This window comes from Phascolarctos cinereus, unplaced genomic scaffold (genome assembly GCF_003287225.1).
Source record: "Phascolarctos cinereus isolate Bilbo 61053 unplaced genomic scaffold, phaCin_HiC Scaffold_3;HRSCAF=262, whole genome shotgun sequence".
In the NCBI taxonomy this organism is placed as follows: domain Eukaryota; kingdom Metazoa; phylum Chordata; class Mammalia; order Diprotodontia; family Phascolarctidae; genus Phascolarctos; species Phascolarctos cinereus.
The window spans coordinates 37,229,511-37,255,838 of record NW_027555736.1 but is presented as its reverse complement, the minus strand read 5'-3'; the positions used below and the strand labels follow the sequence as shown (position 1 = coordinate 37,255,838).

General features: G+C 37.1%; 1 protein-coding gene across 4 annotated transcripts in view; it reads right to left on the bottom strand.

Annotated features, from left to right (window-relative positions):
* Positions 1–26,328, bottom strand: part of WAPL (WAPL cohesin release factor) — a 104,859-nt gene that overhangs the window by 61,637 nt on the left and 16,894 nt on the right. For 3 of the 4 annotated variants that reach the window (XM_020994577.2, XM_078150774.1, XM_020994575.2), the window contains exons 4-5: positions 10,596–11,639; positions 5,944–6,062 (exon numbers count right to left, since the gene is read on the bottom strand). In XM_020994577.2, the coding sequence (XP_020850236.1) occupies positions 5,944–6,062; positions 10,596–11,639 (1,163 nt within the window). The remainder of the gene's footprint in view (positions 1–5,943; positions 6,063–10,595; positions 11,640–26,328) is intronic. The other variant, XM_078150773.1, reaches the window with a different exon arrangement.

Genomic DNA, 26,328 nt, shown 5'->3' with positions numbered 1-26,328 from the left:
GGGGGTAATGGGAGAGATAGGTTAATAAAAAATTCCCTGCTACTTAAAAAATTTAAATAAACTATTTCAATGTCTGGTCATTGTGCATATCTAGAGGTCAATTATGTTTCCAATGGATACATAATGGAAATATATTTTCCATGTGGATTGTTCCCAAAATAGCAACACTTTTAACTTTTTTAAAAAAGTATTTATTTTTCCCCAATTACATATAAAAAACAATTGTTAACAAATGTTTTTAAAACTTTGAGTTCCAAATTCTCTCCCTTTCTCCTTCCCTTCCCAGGCACCTCACTGAGAAGGCAAGCAATTCGATATAGCTATATACATAGCAACACTTTATCTTAATGATAAATGGGTAGCTAGGTGGCACAGTGGATACTGTCAGGCCAGAGTCAGGAAGACTCATCTTCCTGGGTTCAAATCTGGCCTCAGACACTAGCTGTATGATTCTGGGCAAGTCACTTAAACCTTCTTTGCCTCAATTTCCTCATCCATTAAAATGAGCTAGAGAAGGAAGCAGCAAATCACTCCAGTATCTTTGCCCAAAAAACCCCAAATGGGGTCACAAAGAGTTGGACACAACTGATCTTAATGATATCTTTTGTTTACTCTAGCCTGCCCATCATCTCAAGAAACCATTGTTCTGGAGTCCCAATATTATATTCATCTCTCAGACCATATCAACATCCCCCTTCAAAATCATACAAGTATCAGAAAATGATGGAGCAAGACGGTGGATTAACAAGATAAAGCACAACGGAAAAAGATCTAGAAGATGCTCCAGATCCAATCCTGATTGAAAGTTACAAGCAGCAGGACTGAGTACAAACACATCAGCAGTGATGCAGCTCAGACCAGGGAGCAACAATCAAGACTTTACGCTGGATCAGATTACTTGGAAAGCACTGAGAGCTTGCAGCTCCTTCAGCCTGAGCTTTCACTAACAGCACACTCAGCCTGGCCCTAACATACCGTCTAAAGTCAGGACGTAGGCTGGAAGAATAAGCAAAAGAAAAAAAAAAAGAATTGCACCATAAAAACCTGTCACAGTAACAGAATTCTCAAGATACAAAACCAGAAGACTCCAAAACATCTACTAACCTACAAGCAAAACCTGAAAGGAAAACAGAGCTTGGGCAAAAATTCAATTACAATGTTAAAAGTTTAAATTATAAAAAAAAAAACCAACTAAACAGCAGTGCTGGAGGAAAAAAATCAGAAAAGAAATGAGAGCAATGGAAGAAAAAATTTAAAAGGGCATTAACAGCTTAACACAATACGTACAAAACCTTGTCCAAGCAACAAACCGCTGAAAAGTAGAATGGACTATAAACCAAAGCCAATGACTCCATAAAAGAACATGAAATAGTAACAAAATCAAAAGATTGGGAAAAAAAATGTAAGATCTCAGGGCAAAAACAACTGACCTATAAAACAGATTGAGAAAAAATTTAAGAATCATATCTGCACACCATGACCAAAAGAGTTAAACTATTTTATTAAGAAATATTGGTATACAAAACTTGAAATAATTTCAAGGAATCTTTAAAGAAAGTTGTTTAGATCTCTTAGAACCAGAGGGCAAAATGGAAATAGGATGGAATGACCAGTAACCTCCTCAAAGAAACCTCACAATGTAAACTTCCAAAAACAGAGCCAAAACCCAAAATCTTCTATCTAGGTCAAAAATTAAAAAAATAAAAAGTGCTGTAAGTATCCAGAAATTAAGAATTCAAGTACTGAGGATCCAGTCAAGTTCACCATATGATGTAGCAACCACCAACACAAAGAAGTGGAGAGCTTGAAATGATATTCCAGAAGGCAAAGAATATCGTTATAGGCAAAAATAACTTACCCAGCAAACTGAACATAATACTATAGGGGAATAAATTATCATGGTTCTTTCGGGTTGAAGCATTCATGGCTGTGGAAGAAACAGATGCCTCATAGATATTACATGCCATGCCATACGTATCTCTGGAATACACAATCTCAACAACTACACACTTATGACTACAGGTGCAAAAATGTCCCTTAAGACAGTTTACTCTGTGGAAGGGCAGAAACTCCAATTGCCTCACCCCCCCACACACAAAAAAAATGCAATAAAAATGAAACACTTGATATTCATAAATTCATTATATAAAAAACCCATATGGTTAAACTATTTTTTTAAAAAAGATTTTTTTATTTTTGTGATTTTTTTGGATAGTCACCAAACACGAATATGCTATAAAAAGTTAACAGGGAAACGAAATGATGACTAGCTTTGTTTACTGTCTTATGAAATTTTCAGAACATTCCTAATTGTTAAGAACACGAGTATTAAGTTGATATAAGTGAAATAAAAGTTATATGAATGATCTTTTCAAGAAAAAAAAAAGAACAGGCCCATCATCTGGTCAAACGGAAGAAAACACAAAAGAGTTGGCTACAGAAATACTAATCGGGAAAAGGAGGTAAAGGTTAGAGGAGAAAGGAGTAAGAGGGAGAAGAAATTAAAGAAGGAATGTCCAAAGTAAAATAAACAATAATTAAGGATAAACAAAAATGTTTATTTAAAGTAGCTCTTTCTATGGTGGCAAAGAACTGGAAACTGAGGGAATGCCCCTCAGTTGGGGAAATGAATGAACAGGTTATGGGATATGAATGTGATGGAATATTATTGTGCTGTAAGAAATTATGAAGATGGTTTCAGAAAAACCTTGTATGAAATGATGCAGAATAAGGTGAGCAGAATCAGATTAACAAGTTATATACAATGACAATATTGTAAAGACAAAGAACTTTCTTGGAGCTCAATGATCAGTTTATTAATCAACTATAATTACAGAAGACTCATGATCAAACATGTTACTCATCTACTGATAGGATTCAAAGTACAAAATGGGATAAAATTTTTGGAAGTGGTAAATGCGGATATTTGTTTTGCTCGACTACTTGTCTGTAACAGAGGTTTTGTTTTTCTTAGCTGACAGGGAAGGGAGATAAAGAAGGTTGATTTTGCTGACTGAAAAATAATAATAATAATAAAAAAGAAACCAGGAGAACAAATTAAAAACTGAAGCTATGTTAATGGAAATTACTTCTCTTGTGTTACAATAGATTTTTTTCCGGCAGTTTTTCATATCAAGATGATGTATATTCACAGATTTATTTAATAAATTGTCTCATGACTATTTTAGATGTTATCCTTACTGAAATAGACAATGAGTCTTTCAGTTAAGAAATAAAGCTACAGCTCTAATCCAGCTTAGTGGGAGGTCATATCAAAGCAGTGGGTAAAGACTTCAGAGATTATTTTTTATAATCTGCTCAGCTCCACCTTTTATGATCCTCTATAGTATCATGAAGTATCCTGACCAAAATTTCTCAATAGATCTTTTTCAGTTCCTTTCTTTATGAATGAGACAGCATGTCACATTGGGTAGAAGGCCAAGAAGACCTGGGTTAAAGTTATTTAACCATTATAGGTGCTCTAAGCAACTCTGATTCTAAATGTTAGAGAAAGTACCATTCTATATTAATAGAGAAGTCTACTGAATCTGAAGTCCCCCAAAATCAGGCCTAGTCCTTATTTGTGCACGAAAAACAAACTGATTAAGAACAAATTCTTATCTTAAGAACGGAAGAAAAAAAAGAACAAAAAAGATGTTCCCTCTTCGTTCCACACAAATCTTAGTTAATTTTCAGTTCTCATATCTCTTTTGTTTTACCACAATGTATTCTTATGTATTTTTTTTTAATTTTCCATGTTTACCCATATCTAGTTATTAGCTGGATATTTTCTTCCATGTTTTCTAAAGTAGGCGCCTTTCTGTTTCTTAGTATTGTTGTTGTACCATCCCATAATTCAACCACAATTTAAACCTTTTTGTTTTCTTTATATTTTAACCTACTACTTGTATGCCACAGAGCAAAAAGCCCTACTTTTAAAGGTAGAGGAATGGTCTATATCCTCATTAGATGTCAGTTTCTACCAGATGGCTTCTAATTCCTGATTTTTTAAAGGCCTTTTAAACCAGATGTGTCACCACACAACTGAAACTACCCTTCAGGGGAGCTACAAAGACCTCTTGGAGCTTTCATAAAAACTCATAAAGCATTTTTTAGGAGAGACATTGAAGCACAGCAGAAAGACCACTGGATTGAGCAGGAGATCATGTGTCTTCTGATTCTGCCTTTACCACTAGCCAAAGTTTAACTTAATCAGATTCTTCATTTATTAAAATGTGGGGGATGGACATAACAAAAGAAGTAAACTTTTTCTTCTTATGAGGAAAATAGAAACCATGAGACCATACTCAAAAACAATGTTTGTATGCATATACGAACAAAAAGCACCCCCTCCCCCTTTCTGGACTACATATAGAGCATATGGCTTCTATTACTCATGACCAGAATAATATCACTGCAGTTATAGCAATTAGGACTTTTGTTTAGATATATCAAAAGGAATGATAACAATACCAAGCTGGGTTTTTGGGGTTTTTTGGATGGGGAACTTGGTTTTGATATTTAATGTAAGTATAATTTTTGCTATTCAAGCCCTTTATGTGGAATTATTTTCTTTCCTATACTTAAGCAGATATATACTAAAAAAAAAAAAGTATTCTTACTTTTAGCGATACCTTTTGCTTTTGTATCACATTCCTTTCCAAATATATCCCAGTCACTGATATGTAACAAGGTATCCCTTGTAAAGAGTTGAAAAAACCAACATATTGACCATGTCTGCCAAAACATACAACATTCTACATAATTCCTCATCTTTGCAAAGTCATGACTTTTTTTGGGGGGGAGTGAGGCAATTGGGGTTAAGTGACTTGCCCAGAATCACACAGCTAAGTGAGTGTTATGTGTCTCAAGTCGGATTTTAACTCAGGTTCCCTGACTCCAGGGCCGGTATCCATTGAGTCACCTAGCTGCCCCCAAAGTCACAACTTTTAATGATTCAACAGTAGTCTAAAGATGTACCACTGATATTTTGTATTTAATATTTTAAAAATACTATTCAGATGCCCATTTTATTTTATTCAAGGCCTAAACTAAGACGATTCTTCAACCAAAACTAATTTTAAACACTGCTTTCTAAACCATTTATAATAATCGCCTCCTCCCACCTCCGCCCCAAATATATTATCTTAAATATTAAATGAAAAGTACTGTAGCAAATACATTTAAAAGCTGGAAAAAGATCTTAAAGACTATGTAGTCCAATAAACTAATTTGAAATGTCATTAATATGTGTACCAGAGCGTATGTATCTCTCAACACACACACACACACACACACACACACACCCCCTCAAGCGCATGAAAATGCTATGTGATCCTGAATAGCTCACTGAACCTCATCTGAAGAAAGGGTGTCAATATAAATTGGTATCTTTGGTCACTTAAAGCTTTCCAAGACCAATAATGACAGGCCTTTAACACACACCTCCCCTGTTAAAAAACAAAAACATTTACATAGGGCTCTACAATCATGTTCACACAAACATATTATACATTGTATAATGCAGAAAACTACTTTTTTCCCCATCTACTTACATGATTCTACAATTAATCAATGACCATGTTTCCCTAAGCCAAATGAATAGTTCATGTTCTATAAGCACCAAACAAGTTATGTGTGAGGAATTACTCAGACAACATTTTTGGAAACTGGCATAAAAAGGTACAGGAAAAAAGACATAAAATCACACATATTCTAGTCTTTTTCAATAAGACTGGGGAAAAAATGTCACAAATTAAAATTTTAAGCAAAAAAGTGCTTCTCTATTTTAAAAATTCTGTCATATCTATAGGAACCATATGCAAAACATTTTATTCTATAACATAAGCTTCTTAGAGATCTGAACTTTTCTTTAAAAAGCAAAGCAAAAAAAAAAAAAGAGGGGGACTTCAAAGAATAAACAAAATTGCCAATAGTACTTACTCGTTTGGGGCCACTAAAAATCTTCCTAGTGTTTTCCTTTGATTTATCTCCTTGTTTATTTGTGGTCTTCTTTATGTTTCCAGGCACACCAGGTGAATCCTCTGAAAAGTCCAAAACATCTGCAATGGTAATTCACAACCAGCAAATTCTACCAGTTTAATTTAATTATCTACTAAATAAAATAATTACTATGAAGAAATATGAAGACAGAGAAAGAAATGTATATAAGTGGCTTTTATTATACATGGATATCGATGCAAGGCATCACATTTATTTTTAGTCATCGCCAGAGGGGGAAAAAAACCCATTCAGAATTAAACCTTCCTTTGTAAGAAAAACAAGCAAATACAGGGGATACAGTGAACATAACTAACAAACCAAACAACACTGTGACCTAGCAGTTCTCCACTTCTCTAACCTCTTATAGAGAGAACAAAGCAACCTGAGTCCAAGGAGGCCTATTCCCAAAATAAAGCACAAGAGTTTCATTTTAAATCTCTATAGAAAAAGCATGACAGTGGAGAGAATACTGTACTTAAGAGTCAGGAAGGTCTGAGTTCAAAATACAGTTCATATCATTCTCTCTCTACTACTTCCTAATCAACAAGACTACAGCAACTTCTAAATATTAAACTTACTAAATTACAGACTAGAGGGTTTGGGTTTGTTCTGTGTGTACTGAGGGAAATTCTCACACAAAGGTATTAACATAAACATTTATATCTACATTTGCACTATATTGCACCACACACACACACACTCTCTCTCTCTCTCTCTCTCTCTCTCTCTCTCTCTCTCTCTCTCTCTGCAAGGGAAGGAGAGGGACCAGGGTGTGTCTGGATGGAGTAAACTCTTATCTACCAATCTGCAAGTCCCAGTCTTATGAGCTACCCGGTATGCTGCTGAGTACTAAGTAAGTGACTTAAGTATCTCCAGGTCTTTCTGACTCCGGAAGTGGATGGGCTTTTTATCTACTATAAGCACTCCATACCCCACGCACAGATACACAACACAGGCTAGGGATACCAATGTCTAAAGAGTTTTTTTTTCTTTTTTAAAAATGAAAAACACTATGAAAGGCAGAAAAATTAAACTGGCCCTAACCCTGAAAAATCTGGCAACACGTTTTGTTATGGTCAGGCTGAGAGGTTCCATAAGCCATGCTGGCAAGCGTGTCCATTTAAACCATTACATTTAATCTTCCAAAATAAAAAATGTGAGACAAGAGAACCAGTAAGGTACAGTGGAAAGAGCATTAGTTATAGAGTCAGAGGATCTAGATTAAATTAAATCCTACATCATGATTATGCTTTGAAGTCCCTTCCAGCTCTAGATCCATGATCCTATGAATTTTGACAAAATGCATAATTTATTCTGAAGGACCCTTAATTAATATATGATCTAAGGCAATATGGCAGATTTTTAATTGTGCTTGGTCTCCCTAACTCAAATATTTCCTTTTTCCAGTCTACCTTCTACTCAGCAGTCAAAATGATCTTCTTGGTCCCCTCCTACCTTTTCAGTTTTCTTACACATTACTCAGCCCTCCAGTACACGATCATACAGTGACACTAGCCTCCTAGCTATTCCTCATACAGAACACACCATTTGTGACTCACTGAATTTTCACTGGCTGACCCCCATACATCCAACCATACGTGGAACGCTTTCACTGCTCATCTCCACACCTCCTTGGTTTCCTTCAAGTGCCAGCTAAAATTACATTTCCTATGAGAAACCTTTCCCAATTTCCCATAATGCTAGTGCCTTCCCTCTGTTGATTATCTCCAATTTACCCTACCTAGCTTGTCTGTACGTCATTTTTACACGCTGTCTCTCCTATTAGAATGTAAGCTCCCTGGGAGGAAAAACTGTCATTTGACTTTGTATTCCCAGTGCTTAGCACAATGCCTGGCACACTGTAAATACTTAATGTTTATTGACTGTACTGAAACCCAATTATGCCCCTCTTTTTCTTCTTGAGTTGCAGAAGATATAAAATAACAATCTTCTACCCAAAAACAACTTTCTCCTAATTCAAGATAGGCTGGTCTTTCAAGAGAAAATCTCTTGCCAGGAAGTCTTTTCAGTTTATTATGGCATACCAAAGTTTATACATACTTGCATTTTTGCAAAGAATCTGAGGTGATTTGCATGCCAGGTAGAGAAAGCACCTAGGTGCCCTTGAGAAATTCAAATCACTTAAGCCAAATCAACTACATCCTCAGGTCCAGAAAGAAGGGGCAGTTGTGACTTCTGAGCCACAGTTGGTGATATAGGAAAGGCTGTGTAAAACAGGAAAGGTACCTAAGAATGGAGAAGGGCAAATGTTGCAATTTTCTAAAAAGGGAAGAGAGAAGATTCTATAACTATAAGCTAAACAGAACAGACTATTAAAGAGATAGTTGGTAAACATCTAGACGAGGAATTGGAATCCAGATGAGGCAGCATGGCTTTATCAAGCACAAGTCGCACCTGAACAACTTCATTTCCCTTTCTCACGGGAAATGTTATGGACATAGATTCCAGCAAAACTTCTGATAAATAATCTCATACCACTCTTGCGGAGAAGGCGTGGAGTAGACAATAACATAATCGGATGGATTTAGAACCAGCATCAATCCCAGTGATCTGTGCTAGGCCCTCTTTGACATGTTTATCAATGACCTAGATCAAGGCAGAGATGGCAAGGTCATGGCTGACTGGCAGATGACAAAATCTGGAGGAATAGTTAACACTGCGGACCAAGTCAAGACCCAAAAAAATCCTGATTGGCTACAGTACTGGAATGGATCTAATGAGATAAAATCCAGCAGAGATAAATGTAGAGTTTTATTCTGAAGCCCCAAATATCATCAAGTATAAGCTGGGAAGGCCTGGTCACATCTCATCTACAGTACTGTATTCCCTTTTGGACACAATTTCCAAGTAGGATGCTGATAAATGACAGATGGTCTAAGAGAGCAACCAGGGTGCTAAGAGTTCTTGAGTCTATTCCAAGTAAGAATGAACTAAAGAAAATGGAGATATTTAGCCTGAAAAGACTGAGAGGGGGACACAACAGCCATTTTGAAGTATCTAAAGGGATTAGACTTATTTGGCCCTAAAGGTCAAAATGGGGTGCAATGGGTAAAAGTTGCAAAAAGACTGCCTTGGGCTTAATAAAAATAATTAGAGCCAGAAAGTGGAATGGTGGAGTTCAGAAAGTGTCGGGTTCCCCCTCCTCGAGGGACATCAAGCAGAGGCCGGACAGAACACTTGTTGGGTATGATATAGTGGAAATTCCTTTTAGGTATGGGTTGAACTAGATGGGTATGGTCCCCTCCAGATCTCAAATTCTGTGATCATTGGACCCTACACGTATCACAATGGGAATCTTTTTGGTTGGTTTTCGTTCTAAGATATATGTAATAATAAAATCAGTGGAAAAAGTCACTGAGATCTGTGGGGCCAACATCCTAAAGTCATGTTTTCCTATAACCTACAAAACCAAAATGAACTTTCAATATGAATTATAACCAAATAGCTGAATAAAATCACTGGATTAAAAAAACAATAACCTAGATTGGTCTGAGTGTTTTACAAGGGAAGAAGAGAGGAATGGCAGGGAGGGTATGTTTTCTTCACCGAAAACCAGCAACTCAGGGGGCAGAACCCAGGTTACAACATCCTCCAATATTCAATACCATTAATAGTTAGCCACTAGGTGAAGCTAGGGGTAGCTATGTGGCGCTGTAGTGCCTACAGCACCAGGAACTAGTCAGGAAGACTCTTCTTCCCCAGTTCAAATCTGACCTCATTTGGCCTCAGACACTTACTAGCTAGGTGACCCTGGACAAATCACTTAACCTCTATTTGCCTCAGGTCCTTATCTGCAAAATGGGGTACAATGCAGAAAGAAATGGCCAACCACTCTAGCATCTTTGCCAATAAAACCTGTAGACAGAGCCACCTAGAGTCGAACACGACTGAATCAAATCGAATCAGTCTTGTTATTGAAATTCCCTATGCAATGAAATATAAATCTAAAAGAGAAAAGGTAAATATTGAAATCCACATTTAAGATTTTTTCTCCCACTTATATTCCTTAAATACTAATGGTAAAATGAAAAACAAAAACCTGGAAAAACTTTTCCAACTTTCAAGTAGTTTCCCCCAATTCAGAACTGAACATTAACATGCTTCCTTAATTTTAGATGTGAAAATGTTTAAGTTATCAATGGAGCCCATGATGATAAAAAGGAAGCTGGGTATAATGGGCAAAGAGCCAGGCTAAGAGTCAAGAAGATCTGGGTTCATGGCCTGCTTGACATACAATTTCTATATAACTCTGGCCAAGTCTTGTAAACTCTCACTGCTTCAGGCAACTCTCTCCACCAACATTCACAATGGGTGCTCATCTACATTGGTGGAGGGAATTTTCCCTATGAATTTTCTTACAGAAAAATCACAGGTCCAGACCAAAAATTTAAAAAAAAAAGTAAAGTCCACATTCAGATAGGAAAAAGTTTTTAAAAAGGGGTGCAAATTGGTCTAATGATAGCCATATATAGTGCATTAAGGTTCTGCAAAACACTAAACATCCCATTGGAAGTCTGCAAATAATTTTAACTTCTCTTTAATATTAGCATTCATTTAAAAAAATCACTTACCTGGATTTGCATTAGATTGACTATCCTGGGAATAATTATCATTGCTTTCTGTGGGAGGTTGAAAGGAGACAGATGGTGCTGATTTAGTTCTTTTTTTGCTTGCTTTTCTTTCCAATTGCCAATCATCCTCATCCTCATCCTCACTTTCACTGAGATCATCAAATCCAAAATATTTAATTTTGTAATTAGAACTTCCAGAGCCTCCTTCATCAACCTTTGCCTCATCATTGTCTTCAAACCCAAAAAATTCAAGTTTAACATCCTTTTTGGATTTGGTATTGCTAGGTCGATGTCTAGTGGTGGTCTTGGTGGTAGCTATATCTGTCTTCTTTCTTAGGCGGCCAGCTTCACCCAAGTCAGTAGGAGCTGCTGCAGTGAATTCATCCATGCTCCGCTCCATTGTATCCTGTATGGTGACATTACAAACTGATAGGCAAGACGGATGCAGAATAGTGTAGTCTCTAGTCCGTCCTACAGTCCCTCTGAAACTGGTCCCACAACTTACACCAACTTTCCGAACTGGATTCAGACCATCTTGATTTGACTCATTATTTGCTTTGGCTAAAGACTGACTGGTGCCATCCATTAGCTTATCAAAGTGTGATGCCCCTTGTGATGATTTTGCTTTACCGGACCTACAATACGTCCTACAGTTGCTTGGCCTGAGAACACTTTGCAGAAGGTCTTCATTAATGGCTTCTTGCAGATCTCCCATTTCATCTTTACCTGTAAACTCCTCTTTATTCTTTATCTCTAAATGATGATCACTATCCAAACTTAAAATAAAATCTCCTGGTCTGTTATCTGCAACATCATCCCATTCATATAAACCGGTTCGTAGGGATACCTTGGTCTGGGACGTTTCTGATGGAGAGTCTGACCTTTTCCCAATTTGGGAATCCCAAGCATCATATGAATCCTTGGCTTCAACTCTGTATCCAGAAATGGCTGTAGTTTCAGGGCTGGATTGTTTATTGCCACCTTCAGTATGTTTGTAAATAAAGTGACTGTTCTTTTCATTGTCATTAAAATTCTGTACTTTATCTATAAAATGAAAAAGGCATAAATTAATGGATATGAAAATATTAGCAAGAATAGCTACCAAAATATTTATGAAAAGATGATAAAACTCTTGAGATATACACCCAAAGAAATTTAACATTATATCAAAAAGCTCAAGCCCTTATCTTAAAATTTAAATCATCTTTACTTTCAATCATGAATTTATCAAGGGCTTACCTAATATGCCAAGCACTTTTGCTAGGTGCTAGGGACACAAAGAATTAAAAAAATTCCTACTTGTGATATATCTTATGACTCTTAAATTCATATTTGATTTACAATCAGCACAAGTTCCACATAATCGCAATACGATTTAGCAAAACTTAAAAAGGATTATTTGAGCTTTATTCTGGCTGATACTTCTACCACTATAACATCTGAGAAGAGAATGAGAACAGAAATTGCCCCACACAAAGTTGAACGTCACCTTCCTCTTATAAATTAACTTAATACCACTTTCAACAAATGGGTCCTATGTGCACTACACTGATCTCACTTATCAATCTGTACATTTCCAGGCATTCACTGAAAATCTGTTCATCTTTGCTTTGCTTCGGTAAAGTTAAGGCTTAAAAAAAAATCTCCAACAATGAAGGAAAATAGTGAGAACTAATGCAAATCACATTCTTCCCCTCCCTTTTAAAGTGAAGGGATCCTACTACAGCAAATGCACATACTCTCTCTCTTCTGTGTATCCTGCTGGGGGACAGGGGTTTGGGAGGGAGGAGAGGGAAGTTACGGTGCAGGACAGGCAGTGACTATTGGTTTAGAATAAAGAGGCAAATAAGTAAATTCACTAATAGAGAAATAAAGGATATGAACAAACAATTCACAGAAGGACTGTAGTTTATTAACAAATATGAAAGGTTGTACACTAATACTACTGGTAAAGTTGTGAACTATTCAACCACAACTGTAAAGTAATTTTGAATTGAGGAAGATAGTCTCTATAAGGAGAAATAAAGAGGGAATGCATTCAGAAATGAGGTAATCACCAAAGCAAAGACACAGGAGATAGGAAATACAGTGTCATGTTTGAAGAACAAGGAAAAGGCCAAAATCTGGGTGTATATTCGAGTACAGGAAAGGGAGTAATGTGCAAAGATATATGATCAGATCTATACTTAATGAAAATTAAGATGCCTTCAGGACATCCACTTTGAAAGGTCCAAAAAGGGGCAGCCAGGTGGCGCAGTGGACAGAGGACTGGCCCTGGATTCAGGAGAACCTGAGTTCAAATCAGGCCTTAGACACATAACACTTTCTAGCTGTGTGACCCTGGGCAAGTGACGGAAGGAAGGAAGGAAGGAAGGAAGGAAGGGAGGAGGAGGGAGGAGGGAGGAAGGAAGGAAGGAAGGAAGGAAGGAAGGAAGGATCCAAAAAGCAAGTGATGATGTGGGAATGAAGTTTAAGGGAGAACATGGAGCTGGATATACAGCTCATTGAGTCATCTTTACATTGGTGAAAGTTAAACTCACTAAAGACAATGAGAATACCAAGTGAGCAGTGAAAACAGTGAAGAAGAGAGCCCAAGACAGAACCCTGAGATACCTACAGTTTGGAAGCATGATCTAGATCAGGCCTGCACAACCTGCAATCTGCCAAAGGATTTCAAGTGGCCCCTAAAAAACATACTCTACATTTCCCCTGGGGTACCTGAAATCCTTCATCAGGTCAAAGGTTGTGCAGGCCTGATTTAGATGATGAGCTAGCAAAAAAGAGTTGTATCATGAAAACCCAGAGACTGAATTACAATGCTCATAACCCCAAGGATGCCATTGTTAGAAAAAAGTTCCCATATACTCCAAAACATTAACAGCAGTACTTTTTGTGGTAACTAAGAACTGGAAACAAAGTAGAACCCCATCAATTGGGGAATGGCTAAATAAATTGTGGTACATGAATGTAATGGAGCATTATTATGCAGTAGATAGAGAGCCAGACCTAGAATAGGACTCATTTTTCAAATCTGGCATTAGATATTTATTAGCTGTATGACCCTGAGCAAATCACTTAACCCTGTTTGCCTCAGTTTCCTAATCTTTCGAATAAGCTAGAAAAGGAAATGGCAAACCATTCCAATATCTTTGCCAAGAAAATCCCAAATGGGGTCACGAAGACTCGGATATAACTTAAAAAAAAAACCCAACTAAACAAGAAATGATGCAGCTGAATACAGAGAAATATGTAAGGATCTACATGAACTGATATAAAGTCCACAGAGCCAAGAAAACAATATACATGGTTAACCACAACAATGCAAACAGAAAGACTGACACCAAAAAAATTAAAGTCAATACAGTAAAAATATAAGATCAACTGGAACTCCAATGAAGAAATATGAGACGACATCCCCACCTAGCTTTTTGTGGAGGTAGGAAGTTCACAGATGGTGTACACTGTGTGCATGTTTTCAGATTTTTTTCAATGTATTAATCAATTGTGCTGACTTTTTCTCCTCCAAAAAATACTGTCACATGGGAAGGTGGGAGGAATACATGGAATACTATGGTGATAATAGGATATTAGGAAAAAAAATTCAATTAAAAACTTATTTTTTTAAAACACGGGTTTAGTTGAGAAAGGGAAGGGAGGTACAGGACAGCTTGATGTGGGTTTTGGACTTAGACGTGTTTGAAAGGCATAGAGAAGGAAAGGGAAAAAGGATGATTGAGGGGGCAATCTGGTGGAAAAAATGGGAGAACACAGAATGGAGGGCCTGGCTCTGGCAAAGAGAAGGGTAACCTCTGCCAGAGGAAGGGGAAAGGAGGAGTGAGTGGGAGATGTCCTTTTGAGACAAAAAAAAATAGAAGTGGAGTTGATGGTGAATAGGTTCAATTTTTTTCAGTAAAGTAAGGGAGTTGGGGGTGGAGCTAGAAGTAGGAAGGGCTTGAGAAGGTTTGGAATATCTTCTTTGGTAAATGAGATAGGGAATTCATTAGAGAGGAATTAAAGGGAAGCTTTGTTGCAGTGAGGGTCTAGTTGAGGTTGGATAACATCAATTTGTAACGTACCCAGTTAGTATAATTACAAGTTCTTCTAGCTTCATTCTGTGGTTTGTGAATAGGAGCAGGCAATATAAGATGGTAAGAGTAATCCAAGGCTGAAATTTGGCAAAAGGAACAAGAAAAGAGGCATGGTATTTAAGATTATAAGACACTGTAGAGTTGAAATGGCTACTGGGTTATAGGTTGGAAAGATAGGAAAGTTAACCTTTGTCAGACAATGGTCTCAATGAGGGCAAAGCAGAGGATCAGAAGGGGTGGAAGGCAATGACAGGAGTATATGGTGAAATACATTTAAGAAATGGAAGACTTAAGGAGTGTGATGGAGCATCTCCCTGTGTGTGTGTGTGTGTGTGTGTGTGTTTGTGTAAAAATAAAGTCCTCAAGTATAAGGACCAGTTTGCAGAAAGAAGAGAGGGTGAATTAGATGCTGAACTCCCTTAAGAAGGGAAAATGAGTGTTGTCATGCTACATAAACAAAGCGTGGTACATTAATGTTAAGAGAATGTTATTGTGCCATAAAAAAATGACAGGTATGAAGATTTCAGACAAGCATAGAAAGATTTATATGAAAGGATGCTAAGTAAACAATACTAAGAAAATAATAAACACGACTTCAACAAGAACAAAAATGAAGACACTGATTGACCAAGGGTGGCCCTGGAAAACTGTTGAGAATATTGCAGGGGTGTGGCACTCTGGCTGTTAACTACTGCAAACATTCTCATATATGTTACATATCTCGGTTGGTTTTGCTGAGCTACTTTTTTTCTTCTTATTCTTTGCTACAAGATATGGTTTGCTGGGAAGGGGAGAGAGGAGAGATATTATTTGGAAATGAATGTGATATAAAAAGAAAAGCTGCTAATAAAAATAAGAAACTTTTAAGAATAAAAAGAAAAATCTAAAGGGAAAAATTCTTCTCGACAAAACAAATTTAAGATAAAAAAATCAACAATTCATAAAACAAAATGTAGGTCTATATAATCCTCCAACATAAAAATGACACATACAAAGAGACACTGCAATGACAGTTGAAAGTCTTCTACCATGGCTGTCAAACAAATAAAACAGTACTTATAAGGAATCAGTTGAATTTGGGATCAAAAGAAAACAAGTATTTATTGTAAAAAAGAAGGAAAAGCTGATCCTATAGAGGACCAAGACAAAGCTAATGTGCCTCCCCTAACCAATGGTGGCTATTTATAAATGAATTAGTAGGAATTTGTTCAGCTTGTATCCCTCTTATTCCACAGAGGGAGTGAGTTTTGCATCCTAAATGTAAAACTGCTTTAAAATCCAATCTCCCATCCTCTGCCAGAAGATATCCTTCTCTTTGCCAAAGCCAACCCCTCTACATGTACCCCTTGATTCTATCTACTCCCATTTTTCTGCAGACTGCCCTCTCAATCTTTTTCCCTTTCCTTTCTTATTCCTTTTAGACATGTCCAAATCCAAAAACTTTTGTTACCTTACCGTACCACATCAAGCTATCCTATATTTCATCTCCCCTCACTTTCTCAACTAAATTCTTGTTAAAAAAAGAAATGTGCATATAGGTTAGCACAGGGATGGGGAACCTGCAGCCAAGGCCACATGTGGGCTTCTAGGTCCTTGGTATGGCCTTTTGACGGGGCCCAAGTTTTACAGAACAGATCCTTTCATTGAGAGGATTTGTTTTGTGAAGTTTGAATTCAAAGGGCTCCACTTTAAGACCTGGAGGGCCACATGTGGCCTCAAGGAGGCAGGTTCTCCACCCCCTGGGGATAGCATGAGGACAATGAGTACCTTATAAAGAAACATACATAAAAGGTAGAAGAGAATAAGTCAAATGCTCCTCACCACATTTCTCCAAATATAGACCACACACCACTAACCAAATCTGGATTGCAATAAAGCTAACTAGTCTAAAATTAGTAATATATCTAATATCTAATATCTCACAGGCCACTACTCCAGAATAGATTCTCATCACTTCTAACCTGGACCACTGCAATAGCCTATTAATTGTACTTCCAAGCTCTCCGTTCTCCAACCCAACCTTCACAAAATGCCAAAATAATTTTTCTAAACTACAAACCTGACCACATGCCCCACTCAAAAACCCCTCTAGCAGATCCCTGTTGCCTTTAGTTTAAAATACAAAGTCCTCAGCTTGACATTAAAGTCCTTCACAATCTGACTCCAGCTTACCTCTCAAAGCTCAATGAACATTATTTCCCTTTTAGCCAAAACTGTCCTAATTTGCACAAGCCATCTCCCCACCCCTTACCTGAAATACACTCTATCTAAGCAATTTAATTATTATTCAAGGCTTTAGCTCATGTGCTACCTCCTACAAGGCTTTCCCTATAACTCTAGTTGTCAGCACTCTCTCACACTTCAAATTACTATGACACAGACAGACAGACACACTGCCTATACCCTTTTATATGTTGTAATTCTCTCCAATAGAATGCAATATCCTTGAGGTTAAAGATGTGTTTTTTTGACTTTGAATTTGTCTTTGAATCCATAGTTCCCAGAGTATCTTACATATTAGTAGATGCTTAATAAATACTCAATGAATTGGATTTTAAAGCAATTTTATATTTAGAATGGAAGTCATATTCACAACAATATGGTATTACAAATTATATTTTAAGCAAGCCCTAATGCCAGGAAATGAGAAGGAGATGGTCTTTGCTCCTAAATTTCATGCTCAGAAGACTCAGGGTTGAGGCAAATTCTATTATAGTTCAGCCACATTCTGGGGCAAAGAGAGTTTTGTGTTGCATCCTTTAAGAAAAAAAATTAACCAACATCCACAGCACTGTTCAGATGATAAAATGCATTTTGAGTGTTAACATTCTAATTTTTGTCTAGATTAGATTTGTTTTTATGACATTTTTATGTTAATATAACCATACCCGCCCCCCACCAGAGAATCATTCCTTAGAGAAAAATAGAAATTAAAAAAAAAAATTTAGCAAAACCAACAATATATCAACCAAGTCCAACATTATATGCACTGTTCTACGTCCACAGCTTCCCATTTCCAGGAGAAGTAAACCTATCTTCAAATCTCATCTTTGTGGACAAACCTGGGCCATTTTTATAAGGAGTACTGAGTTTCAATTTTTGCTATTATTGTTCTTTCCATTTGACTGTTGTCATGTGGGTTATTTTCCTGGTTCTGCAGACTTCATTTTACATCAATTCATCTAAGTCTTCCCATGGCTCCCTGTAGTCTTCATAGTCATCGCTTCTTATGACAACATAACTCTTGCATCATAGAATGGCACAGGGGGGGAAAAACCCTACTGAATTTGAAGTCAAAGGACTTGAGGTGGAAATACTGGCTCTGCCACTTATAACAAAAGCAAGAGGCATGAAAAGAAATGAAGACAGTGATCCTCCCTGCTTCTTTTTTTTTTTAAATTTTGTCCCTACTTCTAAGATCAAATGCTAATGCCTTTCATCTCTGGCTCTATCCTTGCCTCTCTCCAGGGCACATGACTTTCTTCCCCCCCCCCAAAGGCAACTGGGGTTAAGTGACTTGCCCAGGGTCACACAGCTAGTGAGTGTCAAATGTCTGGTCTGAGACCGTATTTGAACTCAGGTCTTCCTGACTCCAGGGCCTGTGCTCTATGCACTGTGCCACCTAGCTGCCCCAATATGACTTTCCTTCACACATTCTGTGATCCAAGCCACATGGCCCCCTAGCTGTTCCTCACAAACACCATTCTGTCTCCTGCCTCTGACTTTGCCCAGGCTGCCCCCCAACATCTAGAACAGACTCTCTCAGCTCTGCTTCAGAGAAGAGGAAACTCTTAGAATGTGTCCTTTAAGGCTCAAGTGCCACCTGTTACAGGAAGCCTATCCTGATTACCACCCTCCTCCACTCAGTTGCTGGCACCTTCCCCCTCAAAAACTACTATCTCAATCACAGAAAGGAAGCTATGACAAGGATTACTTCTTTTTGCCTCTGTAATCCCAGCATTTAGAACAGTGCCTGACACAGAGTAGAAACTTAATAAATGCTTTGCTGAGTCAAACAAAACATATTTTTAGCTAGATTCTTCTTCTTTCGGATATGCCTCAACCATTCAGCTGGAGACCAGGCTACCTTGGACTTATCAAAGATTTTATGTTCCTAAAAGATTTATCCCTAATATTTATAAGTCCAAAAAACAAGTTTCAAGGAAGTAATATTCCTTAGGTCAAGAGGGAAAAAAAAAATCACACCTCTGGATCTGACAAGCTAGAATTCAGGCACTATGCTTTTTTAAAATTTTATTTATTTTGATTCACCAACATCACTTCTATAAGCTTGAGTTTTAAAATCTGCCCCCAAGACGGTGCGCAATCTGACATAGGCTATACATATACATTCCTATTAAACAGATTTTCACACCAGTCACATAGTAAGGAAGAATTAGAACCAATAGGAGGAACCACAAGAAAGGGGAAACAACATAAAACAGAAGAAAAAGAATAGCAAACAATATGCTTCAATCTGCATTCAAACTTCATAGTTCTTTCTTTGGATGTGGATAGCATTTTCCATCATGAGATCTTTGGAGATGTCTTAGATCCTGAAGGGCTAAGTCTATCAATGTTGGTCATTGCACAACTTGACTGTTACTGTGTACAATGTTCTCCTGGTTCTGCTCACTTCACTCAGCATCAGTCCATACAAGTCTTTCCAGGTTTTTCTGAAGTCCACCTTGCTTACCATTTCTTAGAGCACAATAGTATTCCATTACATTCACATACCACAACTTGTTCAGCCATTCCTCAACTGATGGGCATTCCCTCAATTTCCAATACTTTGCCACCACAAAAAGGGCTACTATAAATATTTTTGTACTCTGGCACTATGTTCTGATAAAATCAAGATCATATAGTTAGCAGAATTGGGATCTGAACTCAGGTTCTCTGAATGGAAACAGACATCTCACTCCTCTCTCTCCCTCCTTCCTTTCTCCAACTCCCCCCCTCCATACTTTATGTACATAAACTTCTTCAATACTTCAAGGGTTTTTCTTCAAACCTTTAAGAGTGAGTTCACAGAAATCAGAGAATCCCAGAATTAGAAGGCCACAGAGTCCAGCTTACATCTGAACAGAAATTCCTTCTGTTACGTACCTGGAAAAGTAGTTCTCCACACAAGACTGCTAACAAAGGGAATCACATTACTATTTTTTTTGTCTAGGCAATGGGGTTAAGTGACTTGCCCATGGTCACACAGCTAGTGTCAAGTGTTTGGTCTGAGGCCAAATTTGAACTCAGGTCCTCCTGACTTCAGGGCAGATGCTCTACCCACTGCACCACCTAGCTGCCCCATGAATCACATTACTTTCCCAGGTGGGCCATTTCACTTTGTGATAGCACAAACTGCCAGTATTTCCTTATATCAAGCATAAATTTGTGACCCTACCATTTTTATCCTATTGTTCTGCTTCTTGGAGCCAAGCAGAAAAAAATATCTAATTCTTTCTTCCCCACTACAGACTTTTGGATACTTGAAGAGAACTATCTTGTTACTCTTCTATTCTCCAAGCTAAACATCCTGAGTTTCCTTGACTGTTTCTGATATGGCAAGGTCTTGAGGTCTTTTACCATCCTGATTTCTGTTCTCTGGACATTTCTCGTTAATCAATGCCCTTCACAAAATGTACAGCACCAAACTAAATCACACTACAGATGTGATCTGACTTGGGCAGAGTGCAGTAAGAATCACATCTCCCTGATTCTGGATGTTATAGCTCTCTTAACGTACCGTAAGTATATATTAGCTTTTCTGCCATATCAACTACCTACCCTTATAACTAAACAAAATCCCCACACTTTTTCAGACAACTGCTCTAGACACCCCTACCTTGTACTTGTAACGGTGACTTGTGAACTCAAGGATAAGACTAAATTTATCTCTAGTAAATGTTATTCTATTAGATTTGTTCCATCATCCTGGCCTGTTGAGATCATTCTGGATACTGGATAATTCTGTTATTCACATGTTAACTATTCCTTTCTGTTACTCTCTAAGCATGCCATCTCATTCATCCATGTCACTGACAACAGAGTTCAACAGAGCAAGTACACGGACAGATCCTTGAAGGCACTAGTGTAAGAGACCTCTCTTCCAAGGTGACACTAAATTACTAATGACTATATCCTAGGCCTGGTTGCTTAACCTCTTCCAAATCTACCTAAATGCATTATCATCCAGCCTAAACCTCCCCCTCTGGTTTATAAAAGATAGTATGAAAGACTTTGTCAAAGTCTGGTAAACTCATCAATTCCTTTATCTACAGTCTTAAAGTAACCCTGTCATGTTCACTATCCTTTTGATCCTTTTAATATTTTGTTCTAAAATATTGTCAGGAACCCAAGTCAAGCTCGCTTGCCAATTGCTCTCACTGATCAACCCATACTGCCACATGACTGCCAAAATCACCTTTTAAAGATAAGAGTCTTACCATGGTATTCAAAAACTTTTAGTGGCCCTGTCTGGTTAGAAGGACAAAGACACAAATTTCTCAGGCTAAGACTTACCCCACAATCACCAAAATTCTTCCTTTCAAGTAAAACATTACTGCCTAGGTGAAGGAAAATCATCACAAAAGGATTTAAATTAAGAACTGGGAGGGTGGAGCCTCCTTGCTAAAAATAAAAATACCAAGTGCAGCAGAAATTAAGCAGGATTTTTTGTTTGTTTTTGTTTGACTTTTGTTTGGAATTTCTTTTCACATCTGGCTTAAGAATATTAAATTTGAAGGAAAAGGGTCTCAAATTCCAGTACTGCTACATTAGCAAAAGTGACTGGTGTCAGTGAGCATTCTGAATAGAGAACAAATTAGTATCAAAACACTAAAAAATGAAGACTTTTAGGGGCAGCTAGGTGGCACAGTGGATAAAGCACAGTGGCCTTGGAGTCAAGAGAACCTGAGTTCAAATCCAGTCTCAGACACATAACATTAGCTGCGTGACTCTGAGCAAGTCACTTAACCCCAATTGCCTTATATTCTTGTCATCCTAATTAATTTCCATTACAGATGTAAAAAATTATGTTTACAGTCTGTAGTACTGTTTAAAGATCTATAATATAAGCCTTTTACCAAAGTTATATCAACATTCCTAATGTTAAAAGAGTTATCAATAAAATAAAGACAAAAGACACTAAAAGTATTTAAGTTAAAAGCTTAGCTGGTTAAGACTTTTTCTAACCATGGACGTGTCCCCCAAAACATTTTTTAAATGTAGTAGAAAAAAATAGGCATTCTTTCAGTTTAAGTAAATTCTCACTTGACAAGATTTTTTAAAATACAGAATTAATAAAATATGGAAACCAAAGAGGTCAAAGAAAGAGGAAAAGGATCCACATTGTACAAAAATATTTATAGCAGCTTTTTGTGTGGTAGCAAAAAAAAAAGGAAAGTGAGGGGGATGCCTATCAACTGGGAAAGGATTGAACAAGTTATGTGACATGAACGTACAGTTATCTTCTTCCACATCGTGACTTTCCCCATCAAGGTTTTGATTTATTGCAGGTTGGCATAAGAAATAAAACAGGAATTTGGGAGGAGTTTTGAGGAAGCCACAGATAACAATGTGAAGGCCAGCAGACAACACAGAAAAAGTTTAGAAACTCAGGAATGTGTAAAATATATGTTTAGTATTGTATAATATCAACATATTTTATCTTTTAATAACATAAATATACACAATTTCTTTTTTTAAAGTTCAAATCAGTAAGAAGTTAAAGTTTGAGAAAAGAATGCAAAAGCCAGGAGACACACAAAGGCTGTTGTTTTTATTTAACATTGACCTATATATAGCCTATGACCAAAAACGTAACAAATTTTACAATAAGGTAATGTATACAACCCATAAAAGAAAAAGAAAAAAATTCAGACCTTCTCTGGTACAGAGGGAGGGCCAAAAATTTTTATGTGGATTCTCCAGATTAGGGGGGTGGGGGTGGGAGGAAAGCCATCCCTAACCCGAGATAGGACTGTGCTCTTAAGAAATTATGAAGAGGTGGTTTTGCAAAAAGCTGGGAAGATTTCTACGAAATGATACAAAGTGAATTAAAAAGAACTTACAAAGAGAATAATTTACACATTAACAGTCATACTGTAAAGATAATCAACTCTGAAAGTCTTGGGAACTGATAATGACTAACCACAACTCCAAAGGACTCATGATAAAACATGCCGGATAAATTCAAGAGTGAAGCAAATTTTTTTTTTTGGACATGGCTAATATGGGAATTTGTTTTGCATGACCATACATATTTGTAATTGGCTTTGTTTTTCTTGCCTTCTCAATGGGTAAGGGAAGAGAGTAAGAAGAGGGAAAGAATTCGGAACTGAAAACGAAATAAAACTGAATTAAAAAATAACAAGAAAAAAATAAAGCCAAGCAACCAATTCATTTAACTGAAACCCCAAAACCCAGAATTACAGAAATTTTTAAGTTGAAGAACATCCACGAGTTATAGAGATGTCCCTAGTAACTAACAAAGCTCTATAAGCTTTTATGAACTCATTAAAAAAAAAAGGAGAGGGGGAAATTCAATTCTAAAGGGACTCTCAGGATCACTAGCATATTAAAAAACCAAAAAACTGGTCTGATTAACTGGATTGAGGAGTAAAGATCTTGGAGCGCTTTGAATTTGTGATGCTTTTTCCAAAGCATGCTCAGTGGAAGACTTGGTATCTATAAGCCTGACCATGCCTTTCCTTGTCAAAAATTCTCATCTCTATTTCTTAATAGTTTAAAGATTGATTATTCCATTCGTTGTAATCTAGTTCAACAAATATGCACTAAGTGTCTACAACTCACTTGATGCTGTACCCTTGAAAAAGATGAACACAATTCCTGCCCTCAGATTACAATTTAGTGGAAGTAGAGGAATACAAGAAAAAAAAATGGATAAGAACAAAGGATCAAAAAAAAAAAGGTTTCATGGGAGAGGTAACATGAGCTAAGTCTTGAAAAAAAGGTTATTTCGAAAGGCAGCTATGTTGAGGGAGCACATTCTAGGCACTGTCTATGGAAACACCTGGAGTCAGGAAAGTAGACGAGCCTATCACTTTGACAAGTAATTTCAAAATAATGACTATTAGTTATTAAGATATAATTAAATTACATTAATTATACTGTTTACTAGTATGAGGAACTGAGTAAAATATGCTAGAAAAGTTTCCATAATAACTATATTTTAGCACTTAAAGATTAAATTTATGAACAGAGATTTAAACATGGAAGAACCAGAGAGATCATGTGGTCTGACCCAACCATTCTATAAAGAAAAACACCCAGAGGGGTGCAATGACTTATTTACCCAAGACCACAGAGCAGAACTAGGATTTGAATCCACACTAGAAGACTTAAAATTCAGTGTTGTGAACACTGTCCCATACTACTACAATTTGCTGGAAAACTTACTTATGTACAACATGCTATTCCCTGTGTTGGATACTTTACATTATATGTGCTCATTAATTACATAAAGAGGTCTGACCTAAAACATTAGCCCACCACAAAGATCATCTCAAATATAACTACTAAATTATTCTGATAATTTGACTAAATTGGGCTGGCCATGGTCACACCTGGAGAGGAGCAAAGGTTGAGGATGGTGGAGAACCTGAGGTAATAAGTTCTAAGCTATAGTAGAGTTAAGCCATTCTGGTGTCTGCATAAATACCACCCCACCCCTACTGCCACCCCCATCCTACAAGGTGACTGGCTGGGAGCAGAAGGCTCAGCCTTCCCAAGGCCAGGTCAGAAAAACAATATTGTCAAACCTTCTACATGCTGATGAAAGCTAAGGTGAGTGGCCTATGCACTCACAATCCAGATGAGAAAGGAAGACCCCTTAGCCCTCCCACACCCCCAATTTCAACCAAGTGCCCTATATACTTTTCAATTTTTATTAAGTCTTTTAATATTGTTGTTCAGTCATGTCCAACTCTTCATCACCCCATTTGGGGTTTTCTTGGCAAAAGATACTGAAGTGGTTTGCCATTTCCTTCTCCAACTCATTTTACAGATGAGGAAACTGAGGTAAACGGGTTAGGTTAAATGACTTGCCTAGCGCCGTATTGCTGGTAAGTGTCTAAGGCCACTTTTGAACTCAGTTTTCTTTTTTTTGAACTCAGTTCTTTCTAACTCCAGGCCCACCACACTGTGCTACCTAGCTGTGCATCTGGAAAAACTGAAGGAATGGTCTTTATGGTCTTTCTTAAGTAGAACATAGTACCTATTGCTCCAAAATTTTCAGAAAACAAAGGAAAATATCAAAATATCAACTATCCCAGCACTAGCATTTTCTTCAAACACTGACAATTCCTATTTTCAGACTAAGTTTACATGCTACTCTATCTTCAAAATAATTTAAATGGAAGTTTCAATCATTTTCTGGAATTTTCTAAAAGCAAGGGGCAGCTAGGTGGTGTAGGTGAATAAAAGGCCTGGAGTCAGGAACACCTGTGTTTAATCCAGCCTCCGACACTTACTAGCTGTGTGACCCTGAGCAAGTCACTTAATCCTGTTTGCCTCAGTTTCCTCATGCATAAAATGAGCTGGAGAAGGAAATGGCAAACCACTCCAATATCTTTGCCAAGAAAACCCTGATAGGGTCACAGAGTCAGACATGATTGAAACAAGTGAATAACATCAAAAGCAAGGGGAAAAAATAACTTTTGAAAACCCAAACATGCCAATATCTCAAGTACAAAACATAGTATAACACCTATGAGTTATATAGGACTTCAAGGTTTATAAGGCACTTTACATACAATTGGAAGAACCTCAGAAACAATCTAGTCCAATTCCCATTTTGCAAATGAAGAAATATATTGGGAGAAAGTATAATTTTGTTCCAAAGCTCACCCTAGGTTCGGTTCACCCAATCTGGCTTACATACAATTCTGTCAAGATGCTTCAAGTTTCAGCTCTCCCACATCTTCAATAAATTTAAGTAGAACTTTAGGAAGAAATCACTTTGCTAGGGGACACCATAAATAATAATAATGATGACAATGACAAAGAACTTTAGCTGTATTGTGGTAACAGTAAAAAAAAAATCAAAATACACTTTTCAGTTCAATATATTCATTTCATGCAAAACAGAAACAACAGTGTGTTGTATTAGGAGTCAAATGCTCTAGTGATCCTTCCTGCTTAAGGAAATGTGCTTCCTCCAAGTATTCATTACTTCCACACAAATCTCCTCTTGATAAGTTTTCAAATGATCATTGCATTTTCAGTATTAAAGAACTAAGCATGCTTGTTCCCCACAAAACTACGTACTGATACTAAATGTGGACAAAAGCAAAACTACTTAACAGTTTCACTAATACAGTTTGTTTCGTTTCTTTTAAAGGGGTTGGGTGGAGAGCACTAGAAGTGAAAAACAATGATTTGGAGTCACAGACTAGATATTTAGAAGTCCAGCTTTAAGACTATATTCCTATAATCAAAAAAATTTATTCAGATATATGATCCTATTATATTTAAACTATTTGGTAAGTGCTGAATATATTCTCTCACGTATTTCAATAAGCTATAAGGTAAAACTAGTGCATTTTGCACATTTTTAGTATTAAGAACCTTTAAAAATGAACCATCTCATCTAAGATTTAATGAAGGAAGCTGGATCCAGGAGAGAA